This window comes from Rhinoderma darwinii, chromosome 6 (assembly GCF_050947455.1).
Source record: "Rhinoderma darwinii isolate aRhiDar2 chromosome 6, aRhiDar2.hap1, whole genome shotgun sequence".
NCBI lineage: Eukaryota > Metazoa > Chordata > Amphibia > Anura > Rhinodermatidae > Rhinoderma > Rhinoderma darwinii.
Window position 1 is genome coordinate 139,217,880 of NC_134692.1, and position 17,006 is coordinate 139,234,885.

At 44.0% G+C, this 17,006-nt stretch overlaps 1 protein-coding gene across 1 annotated transcript in view; it reads right to left on the bottom strand.

Moving 5' to 3' along the window:
• Window positions 1-2,824: 2,824 nt before the first annotated feature.
• Window positions 2,825-17,006, bottom strand: part of MYO15A (myosin XVA) — a 106,850-nt gene continuing 92,668 nt past the window's right edge. The window contains exons 49-64 of the mRNA XM_075830630.1: window positions 16,534-16,739; window positions 16,268-16,437; window positions 15,769-15,841; window positions 15,268-15,340; window positions 15,079-15,152; window positions 14,905-14,987; window positions 13,065-13,195; window positions 12,767-12,861; window positions 11,707-11,784; window positions 11,414-11,510; window positions 10,863-11,023; window positions 9,643-9,776; window positions 7,174-7,307; window positions 6,666-6,799; window positions 5,562-5,702; window positions 2,825-4,291 (exon numbers count right to left, since the gene is read on the bottom strand). Of these exons, the coding sequence (XP_075686745.1) occupies window positions 4,190-4,291; window positions 5,562-5,702; window positions 6,666-6,799; window positions 7,174-7,307; window positions 9,643-9,776; window positions 10,863-11,023; window positions 11,414-11,510; window positions 11,707-11,784; window positions 12,767-12,861; window positions 13,065-13,195; window positions 14,905-14,987; window positions 15,079-15,152; window positions 15,268-15,340; window positions 15,769-15,841; window positions 16,268-16,437; window positions 16,534-16,739 (1,886 nt within the window). The 3' untranslated portion in view covers window positions 2,825-4,189. The remainder of the gene's footprint in view (window positions 4,292-5,561; window positions 5,703-6,665; window positions 6,800-7,173; window positions 7,308-9,642; window positions 9,777-10,862; window positions 11,024-11,413; window positions 11,511-11,706; window positions 11,785-12,766; window positions 12,862-13,064; window positions 13,196-14,904; window positions 14,988-15,078; window positions 15,153-15,267; window positions 15,341-15,768; window positions 15,842-16,267; window positions 16,438-16,533; window positions 16,740-17,006) is intronic.

Consider the following 17,006-nt stretch of genomic DNA (forward strand, 5'->3'; position numbering starts at 1 on the left):
AAACAGATGTCCGGCTTTGTGGGACGCTTGCATGCTCACTTGGCGGTTGTCCATTTCTCCCATGGCCTTCAATGGAAAGTGACCACATTTGCGAACACTTCAGTATTATGGACGACGGACTCCGTCCCCCCAGTTCTTTGATTAGTGGGGGTCCCACATTAATGTCATACATGTTATTCCTCGGAAAGCCCCCTTTAAATCACCCCATAGGAAAATGCCTAAGGTCGAATCACGTCCGAGTTGCCCTTTGGAGCGGGTCCCGTTTTCCCGGATCCCCATAGACTTGAGTCTATCGAGGGATCCGTGAAAACGGAAAAAAATAGGACATGTAGAAACAACGGCCGTGTGAATGACCTCATTGAAATACATGCGTTTGTGTGACGGACGTTGTTTTAACGGCCGTCGCACGGATCTATACCATGGTCGTCTGAATTCGGCCTTAGACTGTAGGAAAAATATCTGTGTATGTGATAGACGTGAGACGGAAGTACAAGAATTGTCAGGCTATGTTCACATTCAAAATCAAAAACTGCTGAAAATAACGGAGCGGTCTTCAAGGGGAGCTGTTTTTGTAGCCGAAAACGTTTCTTGAGGCTTTTTTTTAAAGCCGTTTTTGGAGCAGTTTTTCCATTGACACCATGAAAAGCAGCTCCGAAAACGGCTCAAAAAGTGACATGCTCCTTCATACGGGGCGTCTTTTTATGCGCCGTTTTTTAAAACAGCAGAGTAAAAAAATGCCCGTCTGAACTAAACGCCGTTTTTCTATTGAATTCAATGGGCAGATGTTTGTAGGCGTTTAGCCAGCATTTTTCAAAAGCGTTTACGCACCGAAATACGCCTGCGTGTGAACATACCCTAAATAGATCCAATTTTTTCGGTGAATAAAATCTGAATTTTAATAAGGTGTCTCTTGTCGGAGCTTTATAGGGTAAATCGGTGCATTGATTACATGGTGCGGAGCTTCCTGGCTCTATAATTATGTCACGTGATGGAATCCTAACCGCAAATTCTTCCCCCTTGTGGGCGCTGGGCCCATACTATGTCATCCACGTCCTGCTTTGAACCTCTCGGTTTTTCTCCTCGCTGGCCTGCCAGTTTGATTAAGCCGACACAACCTGCTTCCCAATGCACTGTGACAGGTTCAGTGTATACACAAAATCACCCTTTTGTCGTTCTCTCGTACGCCTCGGGCCATACAGGGTTAAACCAGCATGAACCTGCATGAGTCATTATCACTGCATGGCTGACCCTCTTTTTCTTGACTTTTCCGTGCTGGCGCAGATTTATTCTTTTTGGTATATAATAGTGAAGACACTAATGGCTCCTGTAAAAAAAAATCCCCTAAATGAAAAAAATATATATCTTCGAGTCGTTTTGTTCGACCAAGTTGTTAAAAATCCTATTCAGCTATTTCTTAGCGATATCGGTTTCTAGAAAAGCTGGGTGACAACCAATATGGCCGCCTTTGCAACTCACAAGCTGTTGTCACCCAGCTTTTGAGATTCAAAAACGTAAAATTGCCATGTGTTCGGGCCCATAGGATGTCTATGGGCCCGTACACTGCTCGCTCAGCTTTTTGAGGAAAGCCGATCAGAAACAAAGTGGCACAACGCTCACCGCTCAGTGCTTCTGCAGCTGAATTTTAGTGATCGTGGGGGTCTCAGTTGTCCAGTCATGGACAACCCCTTTAAAGAGGCTCTGTCACCACATTATAAGTGTCCTATCTCCTATATAAGGAGATGGGCGCTATAATGTAGGTGACAGCAGTGCTTTTTATTTAAAAAAAAACGATCTATTTTCACCACTTTATTAGCGATTTTAGATTTATGCTAATGAGTTTCTCAATGGACCACTGGGCGTGTTTTACTATTGACCAAGTGGGCGTTGTACAGAGGAGTGTATGACGCTGACCAATCGGTGACCAATCAGCGTCATACACTTCTCTCCATTCATTTCCTCAGCACATAGGGATCCTGCTAGATCACCATGTGCTATCTTATACTAACACATTAACTATACTGAAGTGTTTAGACAGTGAATAGACATTTCACGGGATGTCTATTCACAATCCCTGCACTTCGTTAATGTTTCTGTGGTAGTTACAGCAGAGCAAGCGTAATCTCGTTGTAACCTGTCATTTACAGCGTAATCTCGCGGGATTACGCTTGCTCTGCTGTAACTACCACAGAAACATTAACGAAGTGCAGGGATTGTGAATAGACATCCCGTGAAATGTCTATTCACTGTCTAAACACTTCAGTATCGTTAATGTGTTCGTATAAGACAGCACATAAGGATCTAGCAGGATCCCGATGTGCTGAGGAAATGAATGGAGAGAAGTGTATGACACTGATTGGTCACTGATTGGTCACTGATTGGTCACTGATTGGTCAGCGTCATGCACTCCTCTGTACAACGCCCACTTGGTAAAAAGTAAAAACACGCCCAGTTGTCTAAACAAATTAGCATAAACATAAAACTGCTCATAACTTGCTCAAAATTGATCGTTTTTCAAAATAAAAACCACTGCTGTTCTCTACATTACAGCGCCAATCAGATTATCTAGGAGACAGGGCACTTATAATCTGGTGTCTGTCTTTAAACTTTTTTTTTTTTTCTGGTGTTTTTCAAGTCCTATTAAAAAACCTATGGGAAAAAATACCAGAAAAAAAGCCATACCCAGAGCAGGCTGCATTTTGGAAACTTTCATCAGCGCCATTTTTTACTAGATGTGCACTGCTGACAATATTTGTACATGTCACACCCAATTTTGCACTTGCGCTGAGTAAAATAACCATAGAAATGTCACGTTTTGATAAAACATTTATTAATCAGTAAATATAAGGCGACAAAAATATTAACAACAAATTGAAAAAAATGTTATAAAATTAAATGTCAATTACTCATAAAATACGCAACCTATAAAACCGACGTTTAACAAAATTGACTATAAAACAGGACAACGGTCTACACAATAAGCAGAGTAGAAAATGGGCACTCAATTAAAGAGGCAGTCACAAAATAGACCATCATGATGTGTCAATCAGACGTGCAAAGCCAGAGCCCCTCTGACACTGAGACCATTAAACTGTTTTGTATTCTATAAACCAAAATTTATGTTAAAAAAAAAAATCACTAGATATCATCTAAAAACACATGTTGTGTTGATTTTTTTTCCTGATGCGTTGATCCAAAAGACGGGGGAGTGGCACTTTTGTGCCTATGATGGGTGTTATTCCTGGTGCAGAGTGTGGGGCAAATCTATGAAATCTCCAACAAGAAGCAGTTCAGACGCTCAAAGTGAATGTCCATCTTTTACCACCATGTAACTTTTAGGTCCAATAATCTGTGCTGTTTAATTTCTTAATATATCTTTATAGCGGTCTGAGATCCATTTTTCCAATACAAAGCTTTAAATCCCTGCAATGATATACTAAATGATAGAATTCTGTCTCCCTGCAGCCACCACTAGAGGGAGCTAACTGCATAGTGTTTTATTATGAAGTTTTAATGTATCAACAGCATGCAGTAAGATCCTAAACTCCCCCTAGTGGTGGCTGTAGAATGTATTCATTCAACTCTTTGCCAATACAGAAGATTTGGAGCTGTGTATTAGAAAAACAACATTTATGACATATCAAGTCCTAAAACTGGAATTGGTGAGATCCGTTCACTGGGACTCCGATCAAGATCAAGGGTCCTATTCTATGTTACCAGTTCAATGAATGGAAGTTAGGGAAATCATAAAGCACTTTCCCATTCATTTCAGTGGAAAGTGACTGCATATGGTCACCTCTATTGAGAACAGGGAATAGGATTCCCCCTGTTCTCCAGATTTATGGAAGTCACTGGGTGATCAACTAAACAAGCTGATCGTGATCGTCATGGAATCATTTTTTTTACTGACTGGGAAGATTGTTTAGTATTATGTACACAAGATAACACTCCAAGTCTGATAACATAATGGTGCCTATGTAAAGGGGAACCCTGCAAAGGTCGCACAATTCATGGGGAACGGGTCTAACCTGAGCTGAGGCCTTTCTATCCACGGGCCTCATAGCAGCTGCAGGCGCTGCCTTTATGCGCCCACTTGGAGTCGTAGTGAGGCTCATTTTATATTTATAAATAACCCAATGCCAAATTCTAAAGTGCAGAGTGAAACCGTTCAGTGCGGCCATCATGGCGGCAATCAGAGCAGAGTGATCTCGCTGGGTGGGAGCGTAAGCCGCTTATCGCGACTTAGGAGAAGATTTTCCATGTGAACTGCGACTACCCTGCATAATTCCAAACCCTGCAAGAAAAGAAGATGTAGTTAGTAGAAGCACATAAATACGCCCCCTACAGGTAGGAATGAGGATAATGATCTCAGATGTCGGGGACTGTGATGTCATGATGATGCAATCCGGGGGGGGGGGGGAGGCTGTAGGTTCATAAGGCTGCAAGAAAAAGTAAGGCAGATGCAGCCACATGGTCACATGTCTGAAGGTGGACATTACAGGGGTCCTATAGGCAGAAATTAGGATGTGGTGCAGCTTTCTGATATACGGTAGATCTCAACTGTGACTTTCTGGGGGTTGGAGGATATTTCATCCGGGTATAGTGTATGTTAGAAAGTTGCACCCTGTCATTACGGTGCACTGCAGGGCCCATTCATGGGTCGGATCAGGCAGAAATATTGGGCCGTATGTGGCAAGATTTACTGTATTTAGTCCGCTGACTGCTAATCTCCAATTGTGATAAATGATAGAATGAGTTTATAGAATATGAGTGACTGATGGGTGGAAATTGGAACATACCGACTGCTACCGGGTCTGACTCAGGGTCCGCAGGTCAAGCAAAGGACAGAAAGTAACCATGAAAGATCTCATAGACAGAACAGACAGATTATATAGATGCACAGGTTATTGGCAGCAGGAAGCGTAGATCCAATCCTTACCATTTTCAACATCTCTGCTTGTGATCAGTGAATGGGCGCATTTTTATTTACATCCAGAGCCTGAAAACCCATCCTGATCTGGTCCTGCTTATACAGGCATATTTTAGCCTCGGAATGTAAACAATAAATGTTGCCGCTCACTGACAGCAATCAGAGATTTTGAAAAGTATGAGGAATTGAAACACAAAGTATATTAGAAAGTTTGAGAACTTTTCATTATTTACATGAAACTGAAGAACGACTGGAGGACTGACGGCTTTAGTATCGGTTATTCACAAATGTAATTTTACAATATGGGAGCGGGGCACGTCACTCAATTCCACAGACACAGATATAACTAAAAATAAATGCAAACAATTTGTTTTTATTACATTTTTTGTACAGGGGATTTTATGTATTAGGGTATATTCCCACGGTGAGGTAACATTTTGCAAAAATCACGGCAAAAGACGCGATTTAACTGCACTGTGTGAATAGAGTCATTTCCACTGTCACAAAAATCATATTTCGTACCCAAACTGTTACTAAATGCTACTATATAGTTATGTTTCATTACTAAACTTGCCACCCGTCCCCCCCCCCAGTGTTATATCACACAGCGTATAACAGGAAGCCGCTGCTTTACCTGCTCCAGCTGCAGCTGCGTTACCCGCTGTGACATCATATCGCCTAGCATGATGTCAACATAAGGGTAGCTGAATCCTGGCGCAGGGCGCTGGGTCCTAGTGCTTTGGATATCCTTCAGAGGGAACGTCACGATCAACTCCTGAAAAACAATGATAAATGTGAAACACGACAGACAGAAAACCAGTCATTATTGTGATTTCCAGTTGTCTGTAAGTAAAGCTTAACTATTGTAAAAAGAAAAGATCTCCAATTTTTTTAATATATGTTGTGTTCCACTTCTTCACCATTTTTAAGATCTCTGCTTGAAGCTGGTGAATAGAAACATATGATCGTGCACAACTAACACAGGTGAAGGGCTTATTACAGTGTAATAGGTCTCTCTCTCCTGTAATGACCAGGACGAGTATTTCAGCCTCTGGATGCAACCAAGATATATATATATATATATATATATATATATATATATATATATATATATATATATATATATGTATATATATATATATTTTTGTTGTTGTTGACAGCAAGCAGAGATCTTGCAAATGGTTAAGCAATAGAAATACAATGTATATGAAAAATGTGACTTTTCAATATACAATAATTGAGCTTTATTTAATGAAAGCTCCCTAGGCAGGGGCCCGTATGCGACCAGCAAAGGTGACCAGGCTGCACCTGGACAGCTTTGTGTAACTTCAGTGAGGCCACCTTCATAGATATGAGCGCCCCCTGCAGGAGTAGTGCAGATCCCCAGCTCTGAAGCAGGAGCTGTATTATTATTTTTACACTGAACGATATGGGATCTGGTGTCGGGAGAACCTGCAGGAAATGTATCACTGGACTTTGGTAGATTGTCCACCTTGTGACTTGTGAATATAATCTGTGCGGGTACAAATTGGCCTTTAGTTCGTCTGTCACAAAAATCCCTGCGGAAAGGGCCCATTTACGAGGCAGTTCTACTGGTCCATTTTCTACAGATCCGTAATATGGTGCCTATAGTCAGGATATATAGAGCCTTCGTGTGCTTCCCTACAGGGTCTATAGATGGAGGTTTCCCGGGTGTTTGGAGCTTAGGGTTCAGTCAACCATAGCCCTAGATACATACGTGGGTTTCTTTATTGAGGAAGTTCAACCCATTCTGATTGATGGCCAGGATACATGGAGAGATGACCATGTTGTTGCTGCAACTCTGGATGTAGAAGAAAGAGGAGCCGAACATGGGGAAAGCACTGACCAGACCTGCAGAGCGGAGAGAAGATACCAACAAGAGCCGGGGAGGTCAAATGGAACCTAGTCTTGTATATTAGTTACTACTTTTATCAGAATCTTCTCTTTATGTACAGAAATCATCCCATACCAGAGCGGTGGGACCTTTAGGAAATCGACTTCCCCGACAGTTGACCTGTTTTAGGACAGCCTGTGCCTGTTGTCTATAGACAGGATGCAGGCTGCTGTAAACAGCAACTTGTATTCTGCCAGGCAATGAAGGGAACTCCTCTATTATCAGTATTTCTCTGCTCATAACGGGAGCAATTCTGATAAAAGAAGTATACTGGGGAATAGCCAGTTAAGCAATTGCAAAAGTATATAAGTGTACGCCATTATATCCTTACCTAAGAACTGAGCCCTGCCCTGGTGAGGGCTGAGGGGTTGGATCTGTTGCATGTGCTGCATCACCATGTTCAACCAAGACTGAGGCTTCACCACCTTGCAGTACTGACTGGGGATGTAATCCTGCACCTCCCGCCTGCAAGAGGAAAAGGGAGCATAGTACAATGGAATACACCCCCTACTGGCGGCGATTATTAGTTCACATAGACACATATAGCGGAGAAACTGCGGTCAAAAGTAGGGGGATGAGCAATAAAACACACTAGTCCTTCTCAATGAATTAGAATATCATCAAAAAGTTTATTTATTTCAGTAATTCAATTCAAAAAGTGAAAGTCGGATATTATATAATAAATTTTAAAAACTCAGTGTGGATAGTGTACGTTTAAATTGTAAATAGAAATTCACTGCCTCTATAAACGTTTCAAATAAAGTTTCATTTGATTCATCTAAAAAAGTGGGCACTAATGCCAAAAGGATCTGAGCACAGGCGTTGGCAACACAGATCATAAGCCTTTGATAAAGTGTCTGAAGTATATTGGTTCAGTCTTCATATACCAAGACAACACTATACAAAGGCAGCAACAAATGTAATGCTGGTCTGTTTGCCATTAAGAAGCAAAATTCCCTACGCGTTTCTGCACCCCTATCTCATCAGGGGCCGAAGGCCGATATCATACAACCTGGGCTACCATAACACCTCAGCAGTGCCACACGCTGATCACCCCCATGCCACGCCGCATTGATAACACCTCAGCAGTGCCACAGGCTGATCGCCCCCATGCCACGCCACATTAATAACACCTCAGCAGTGCCACAGGCTGATCACCTCCATGCCACGCCGCATTGATAACACCCCAGCAGTGCCACAGGCTGATCGCCCCCATGCCACACCGCATTGATAACACCTCAGCAGTGCCACAGGCTGATCACCCCCATGCCACGCCGCATTGATAACACCTCAGCAGTGCCACAGGCTGATCACCCCCATGCCACGCCGCATTGATAACACCTCAGCAGTGCCACAGGCTGATCGCCCCCATGCCACGCCACATTAATAACACCTCAGCAGTGCCACAGGCTGATCACCTCCATGCCACGCCGCATTGATAACACCCCAGCAGTGCCACAGGCTGATCGCCCCCATGCCACACCGCATTGATAACACCTCAGCAGTGCCACAGGCTGATCACCCCCATGCCACGCCGCATTGATAACACCTCAGCAGTGCCACAGGCTGATCGCCCCCATGCCACGCCACATTAATAACACCTCAGCAGTGCCACAGGCTGATCACCTCCATGCCACGCCGCATTGATAACACCCCAGCAGTGCCACAGGCTGATCGCCCCCATGCCACACCGCATTGATAACACCTCAGCAGTGCCACAGGCTGATCACCTCCATGCCACGCCGCATTGATAACACCTCAGCAGTGCCACAGGCTGATCGCCTCCATGCCACACCGCATTGATAACACCTCAGCAGTGCCACAGGCTGATCGCCTCCATGCCACGCTGCATTGATAACACCTCAGCAGTGCCACAGGCTGATCGTCCCCATGCCACGCAGCATTGATAACACCTCAGCAGTGCCACAGGCTGATCGCCCCCATGCCACGCAGCATTGATAACACCTCAGCAGTGCCACAGGCTGATCGCCTCCATGCCATGCCGCATTGATAACACCTCAGCAGTGCCACAGGCTGATCGCCTCCATGCCATGCCGCATTGATAACACCTCAGCAGTGCCACAGGCTGATCACCCCCATGCCACACCACATTGATAACACCTCAGCAGTGCCACAGGCTGATCGCCTCCATGCCACGCCGCATTGATAACACCTCAGCAGTGCCACAGGCTGATTGCCTCCATGCCACGCCGCATTGATAACACCTCAGCAGTGCCACAGGCTGATCGCCTCCATGCCACGCCGCATTGATGCAGTAATTCATGCAGAGTCGGAGCCCGGACCAAGTATTGAGGGCAGATACTGGACAGACTTCTCAGTAGGACAACATTTCGGTATTAAAAATTATTTTTGAAATTGGGCTTATATAATATTCTCATTTTCTGAAAGACTAAATTGGGTTTTCAGTAACTTTTCCCATAATCAAAAACAATAGAAGAAAAAAATGCTGGAAATAGATCCCTCTGTGTAATGAATACATAGAATATACGAGGGACACTTTTTGAATTGCTGAAATAAATTAACTTTTTGATGATATTGTAATTTATTGAGAAGGACTAGTATATCCGGCTTCCATCATAGAAAGGCAATTGATTATAGTCAATGCTAGCAGCAGAATTTAGAATCAGTCATGTAGTTTCTGTTACTGCCAATAGGTGGCGCTCTAACGTAGAGATCAAGTCTATATTATCAAAATCTAGAATCAGAATCTCAAGCAGGATGAATACAAATATTTATCTACCAGGTACCACATGACAAGCCTCAGAGGAGGAATACGTACGCTGTAGGCAGGTAGACGCTGTCCTTGGCACGATGCTGCAAAGCTGCCAGTCTAGATATCTGCTGAAACTGTTGCTCAGTGGGTTTAGCATGAGAAAAAACATTAAATAATCCTTTCAAATAATCCGGTAAAACCTGCAAAGCAAAAACAGAACAGGACAGGGTTGATTCAGAATAGATGTAAACTCTGCCATAAGAATATATGACAAGTGTCAGTGTATCACTATCCTGTACCCCAAGTGTCAGTGTATCATTATCCTGTACCCCAAGTGTCAGTGTATCATTATCCTGTACCCCAAGTGTCAGTGTATCATTATCCTGTACCCCAAGTGTCAGTGTATCATTGTCCTGTACCCAAAGTGTCAGTGTATCATTATCCTGTACCCCAAGTGTCAGTGTATCATTATCCTGTACCCAAAGTGTCAGTGTATCACTATCCTGTACCCCAAGTGTCAGTGTATCATTATCCTGTACCCCAAGTGTCAGTGTATCATTATCCTGTACCCCAAGTGTCAGTGTATCATTATCCTGTTCCCCAAGTGTCAGTGTATCATTATCCTGTACCCCAAGTGTCAGTGTATCATTATCCTGTACCCCAAGTGTCAGTGTATCATTGTCCTGTACCCAAAGTGTTAGTGTATCATTATCCTGTACCCCAAGTGTCAGTGTATCATTGTCCTGTACCCAAAGTGTCAGTGTATCATTATCCTGTACCCAAAGTGTCAGTGTATCATTATCCTGTACCCCAAGTGGCAGTGTATCATTATCCTGTACCCAAAGTGTCAGTGTATCATTATCTTGTACCCCAAGTGTCAGTGTATCATTATCCTGTACCCCAAGTATCAGTGTATCATTATCCTGTACCCAAAGTGTCAGTGTATCATTATCCTGTACCCCAAGTGTCAGTGTATCATTATCCTGTACCCCAAGTGTCAATGTATCATTATCCTGTACCCCAAGTGTCAGTGTATCATTATCCTGTACCCCATGTGTCTGTGTGTCATTATCCTGTACCCCAAGTGTCAGTGTAGCATTGTCCTGTACCCCAAGTGTCAGTGTATCATTATCCTGTACCCCAAGTGTAAGTAATTTTTCTGTTACCCCAAGTGACAGTAATTGTTGTGAGAAGACAATATGGTGACCCAGATATACATATCTTAAGAACCCAACTAGACTTCACCCCTTGATTTAAAAAACTTGGGGTTCAGTTCCCCTCCATACCTGGTTATAATGCATGGTCACATATAACTCATTCTCAAACTTGAGAGATTGCGCCCAGATGACACGTCTGAACCAAAACATGTAGTTACTGTCGATCTGCTCCATTTCTGCAGATACATCCAAGATGTACTCCTTCCTGTTAATGGGTCTCACATTCTGACCTGGTCACGAAAAGAATTATGACAATGAAACAACGGTTTGACTGGATCTACATCAGCTCGTAATGTAGACTCCACTGTTCTCAAGTCAAGTATCTTGCTTCATTATTATGGTGTCAGATCAGGTGGTGGACTCGGTGGAGGTGGTGGACTCGGTGGTGGTGGACTCGGTGGTGGTGGTGGACTCGGTGGTGGTGGACTCGGTGGTGGTGGTGGACTCGGTGGTGGTGGTGGACTCGGTGGTGGTGGTGGACTCGGTGGTGGTGGACTCGGTGGTGGTGGTGGACTCGGTGGTGGTGGTGGACTCGGTGGTGGTGGACTCGGTGGTGGTGGACTCGGGTATAACTTTTACACTACGGCCCGGAAGACTCGAGCTATTACTCTGGTACTTACCCCTATTGGTCACAGCAAAAATGGCATATTCATTATACGCCTCGTCCCTGTGAACCCCCATCTCTGTGCAAACCTCCTCTATGACATCAAAGGCCACCTGCAGATATAATATCCACGTTATAGAACAAGATCAAGAGTTAATCATCGATAGAGCGGACCCCAGATTACTATGTATTCTATAAAAGCTCAAACATAACATCATTCCAATCGCGCGGCACTTCTGTTGGTCTGGTATCCCTTGTATGTATTAGCTATATCTTGCAAAGTTAATATTTTTTTAGAATTTCACTTACAGAGCAAGTCTTTATCTTGAGGTGGCGCTCAATTCCTCCAGGCAGTAGGAACAGCTGTCTCTTGGAGCTTCTTCCAGCCTGTGAGTAAATAAAAAAAGTGCTAAAAATTAGGAATATAGAAGGGGTGTGAGTCCTACCAGATGGTAAAACATAGGTACCCAGTAAATTGGGAATCCTGGGAAGAGAGTCCAACCAATCACATAATAAGTAAGGGTTGATTACTGTGATGTGATTGGCTGAAGAGCTGCACATGACCATTAGAGTTGGACTCCTCTTTTACAGGGAAAGATTTCAAGGCTTTGTTTTCCTCTATTTAGAAATGTATACAATGAAACGAGGTAACCCCAAGTATTGTCACAGGACAGAGCTTATTTATAGGGATTTATAGGTCCATATATCCTATTGGGGCATATGGACGTCATACAGGGAGGTCCCCAACTCGGGATCCCCTCTATGAGCCAAAAATTAGAGTCACTCTGTAAGAGCAGCTCCCGTTCTGGTGAACCATGCATTGATCTGAATGGCCGCCATGCGATACTACATTGCCCTGGAGGAAACCCATAGCTGTATGTAAACAATATGGCCACAGGTAGAGCTCATCCATTTGAAGCCAGTGGTCACATGATTTAAACATGTGACCACATTGTCCATAGGCTTAGGGTTTGCATTTGCAGACCTGTCCATGGACGATGATTAAATCAGGTGACCGCTAGATTTGACCTCAGACAACATTTATCTGCACCATAGTCTTCGTCTATAGCCTTGAAGTCCCTGCAATGCTGACCAGGGGCAAAATCATATTGTTAAAGAGAATCTAGCGTCAGAAAATGACTTATTGTTTAAAGGGTAACTAAACTTTTTAAAAACTTTTGACACGTCAGGAGTATAGATCGTGGGGGTCTGAGCACTAAGACCCCCACCGATCGCTAAAACATGGTGGCAGAGCGCTTGGGTGAGTTCCGTGTGGATTAGTCTCTTTATATATATATACACAAGTCGTCTTGAGTGCCTTCATTTGTCTTTTAGTGTCATTTTTTTTTCCATTGAACTGACCACTTACCACCATAGCTTTTAGCTCCATTGCACTGGGGTGTTCGGATCGCCCTCCATACTGCAGGGTTTTACGCAGGTTCTGTTCACAGGCTTTAGCGATCCCTGGTTAACATAAAGCCAAGTGACTAAAAGCCGTTTTAATAATTTTTTTTAAATGATAGAAAATAGATTTAGGGTGATGCCTATATGATAGGGAGGGGGCACATCAAGCCAAATGACATTTTTAGATATATTTTATATCCCTCTGCCCAGCAGTTCATGTACCTGGATGGTACGGAGAAGTATAGGCCGTATGTACAGGTTACCTTGGAAGTGCAGGCCTGGACTTCGGCACGTGTCCTGAAGGAACTTGAACAGGTATGGCTTGAGAACTTCAGAGCATCTGTGATATGCGGTGAGAATGTACAGGAGGCGCCATCCTCGCTGACAACTGTCCCTAAAAGCCAAACAAGGTTATAGTACGAAAATCTCTCCCTACCAGACGATCCTCTCCAACCCCTTTCCAATACGCTTCTTATTTCTAGAGACACAGCAATAATAGCGAGCAGGAGAAAGGATCGTTTGGCCAAGGTGTTTAATGACCTTGTTTTCTAAATGGGGTGGTGAATAAACAACCGTCTATTAGGGGACCGATGCCTTTTGTATGACCCTAACCATATTGTTCAAAATTGTGAGGGATTTTTGGAATAATAAATTAGCATTGTATTAATAGAACCTGCATTCATTGACTTTATTTTTTATTTCCAGCTCATGTAGACCCTCCAGATGTACCAGTGTCCTTGTCCAATGAAGCTATTGTCTAGTACACAGCGGGGGAACTTTGTAGAGAGGGGGGGGTGCCTTGGTAAACAATTTATGTGACTGATACTCTGTTATGGGGACATCTATGGCTGACACACTTATGGGGGGATATGTGGATGACACACTGTTATGGGGACATCTGTGGCTGACACTGTTATGGGGACATCTGTGGCTGACACACTGTTATGGGGACATCTGTGGCTGACACTGTTATGGGGACATCTGTGGCTGACACTGTTATGGGGACATCTGTGGCTGAAACACTGTTATGGGGAGATCTGTGGCTGACACTGTTATGGGGACATCTGTGGCTGACACTGTTATGGGGACATCTGTGGCTGACACACTGTTATGGGGAGATCTGTGGCTGACACACTGCTATGTCTATGGTTGACACATTGTTATGAGGATATCTGTGGCTGACACACTGTTATGGGGACATCTTTGGATGAGACACTGTTATGGGGACATCTGTGGATGACACAATGTTATGGGGACATCTGTGGCTGACACACTGTTATGGGGACATCTGTGGGGGATACACTGTTATGGGGACATCTGTGGCTGACACACTGTTATGGGGACATCTGTGGATGAGACACTGTTATGGGGACATCTGTGGATGACACACTGCTATGTCTGTGGATGGCACACTGTTATGGAGACATCTGTGGATGGCACACTGTTATGGAGACATCTGTGGATGATACACTGTTATGAGGACATCTGTGGGTGATACACTGTTATGAGGACATCTGTGGATGATACACTGTTATGAGGACATCTGTGGGTGATACACTGTTATGGGGACATCTGTCTGACACACTGTTATGGGGACATCTGTGGATGACACACTGTTATGGGGACATCTGTGGCTGACACACTGTTATGTCTGTGGATGACACACTGTTATGAGGACATCTGGCTGACACTGTTATGGGGACATCTGTGGCTGTTATATTGCTATGTCTATCGCTGACACATTGTTATGAGGATATTTGTGGATGACATACGGTTATGGGGACATCTGGCTGACACTGTTATGGGGACATCTGGCTGACACTGTTATGGGGACATCTGGCTGACACTGTTATGGGGATATCTGGCTGACACTGTTATGGGGATATCTGTGGCTGATATATTGCTATGTCTGTCGCTGACACATTGTTAGGAGGATATTTGTGGATGACATACGGTTATGGGGACATCTGTGGCTCACACACTGTTATAATGATATGTGTCTACTCTCGGGAACCTAGGGGTTAGTAAAAGGTCATGAAAAATTGTCAAGAGGGAGAGGGATTATTTCAGATTTCCAAATGTTAAGAGTGTAAGATGACTTACGTCTTAGTGCTGGAGTTGTCAGTTGTCTGTTTGATGATTTGACAGTAACTTTCATCCTTCAAGACCTCATGGTCCCCGCACAACTGCAGTGAAAAGGAGCAAAAAGTCAGAAACCCCAAAAAAATAGCAGCTGACAATCTGCAGTAAATCCGGCCATAGACGAATCCACGCTACCTTCAGGACTGTGCACACCACGTCCAGCTCGGACTGACCCTTCATCGGTGCGTCCCCCATAAACCTCATCACAGCTGCATCAGAAAGAATGAGACATTAGTAACTGGAAATGCATAGAAAAACAGGACAATGCTATGCAGCTAATATATAACGTTGTATAATGGGGCGATATTATACAATTATTCTTACCTAGGGAAAGTTCTGAGGCGATTCTGTTCATGCTGCTGTCACTGAATTCAATAAGTGACTCCTGTATAGGGTTCTAGGCAGATACAGAGAGCATCATTACTACAAGAATCATGTAAGGCTGCGGCTCTTCAGATTTTACAAAACTACAACTCCAATTTCCCAATCTACTCTTAGCATGGCTGTGGCCGTCCAGGCATGTTGAGAGTTGTAGTTTTGCAATAGCTGGAGAGCTACAAGTTCAAGACAATTGATGTAAGACAATTGTAGCAAATGGTCAGCTGTGAGTAATAGGTAGCAGGTCTGCAGGGGCTATCGTCTCATCTCACACCACTAGTAGTAGTAAAATCGCAACATTTCCCTATGGAAAAAAAATGTTGTGAGACAATCCGACAATGTTGCAACTTTTTTCCCATAAGGAGACATTGAAGTTGTAACAAAAGTCGCAATTTTACCGTGACGCGTGAACGACGCTGTGTGTCCGTGGAGCCCTAGGCTACTCACCTTGGTAAATTTCATCATATCTGCAGGGTCTTTGAACTCTCGGCTTTTCTTTGAACCCGGTTTAGAAGATTCTCTGGAATAAAAGAAAATAATTTAGTACTTGACATTTTTGCTTTGCTTGATGATGATGGGACATGCAGAAGCAGAGGTGGACACAGACAACAGAGGGCCCTGTGTATATGGATGGGCCCCCTGCTCTCCAGTAGTTAGCAACCCCCCCCCCACCACCACCACCACCACCACCATATCTCTCCAAAAATCCACCAGTAATGGTGAGCTATAAAATTCATTAGCTCGGTCCCTTACATGCAATCTAATAATAAGTAGGAAGCTGTTTTTAGGGTGGCAGTGGGCCCCAAACCTACTGTGCCCCTGTGCAGCTGCACATATGTTCTGTCCGCTTCTGTGCCGAAAAAGACACCCCACCACCAAACACATCTAATCTCATTGATATAAATTAGTATATATATCCCTGTTAAAGCAAGGATGGTGGAGTTACCCTGATGTCTTAGCCGCCTCCGCATGTGCCAACATCCTCTGACCCTCTCGGAAATACTTTTTGGCAAATTCCATCATGTTATATGAACTTCCCTGTAACACAATCTCCGAGGTGTCCCCCTCTGTATATTCATCCAAACTTTCGGCATATTCACTTGGAGTGGGCGACCCCTGGAAAAAATAGTAATGACGATCTATAACGTCTACTATTTGACCTCTACATATGTCTGCACTGGAGGTCTCTAAAGACATTTTTTTCCAACTTACATCCATTTTCTTGTCAAATTCATGAGCCACGGCCGTGGAAGCCACGGCCACAGCAACTGCCGCAGATGCCGCCGCCCGACTCTGGCGATTTCTTGGTTCCTCTTTCCGGTCAGCTGGTAGGTTCACAAAATCTGGAGCCGCTACTGGCTGTACACACTCAACTGGGAACAATCCCGCCCGGCCGTGAATGGCCCCAAATTTCCAGCCTGTGAAGGAACAGATTGTATTGATGTCTGATACACAGTTTGGTTGACTGGGTATTTTTGGGATGGTTGGGTTAGTGTTACACCCCAGACTTTGATGCAGCAGAGCTGACCATGCAGCCCTAACCTTCACATAAAAAGAAGTAATATTTACACAGGGCACCACTCAAAAGAAGAGATACCGGAAGCTGCCCACATGGAGAAAACTGTAGGTCTTTCATGCAAATGGGGGTCATTCGCAGCACAGATCACAGTAGAGCAGAAAAAACA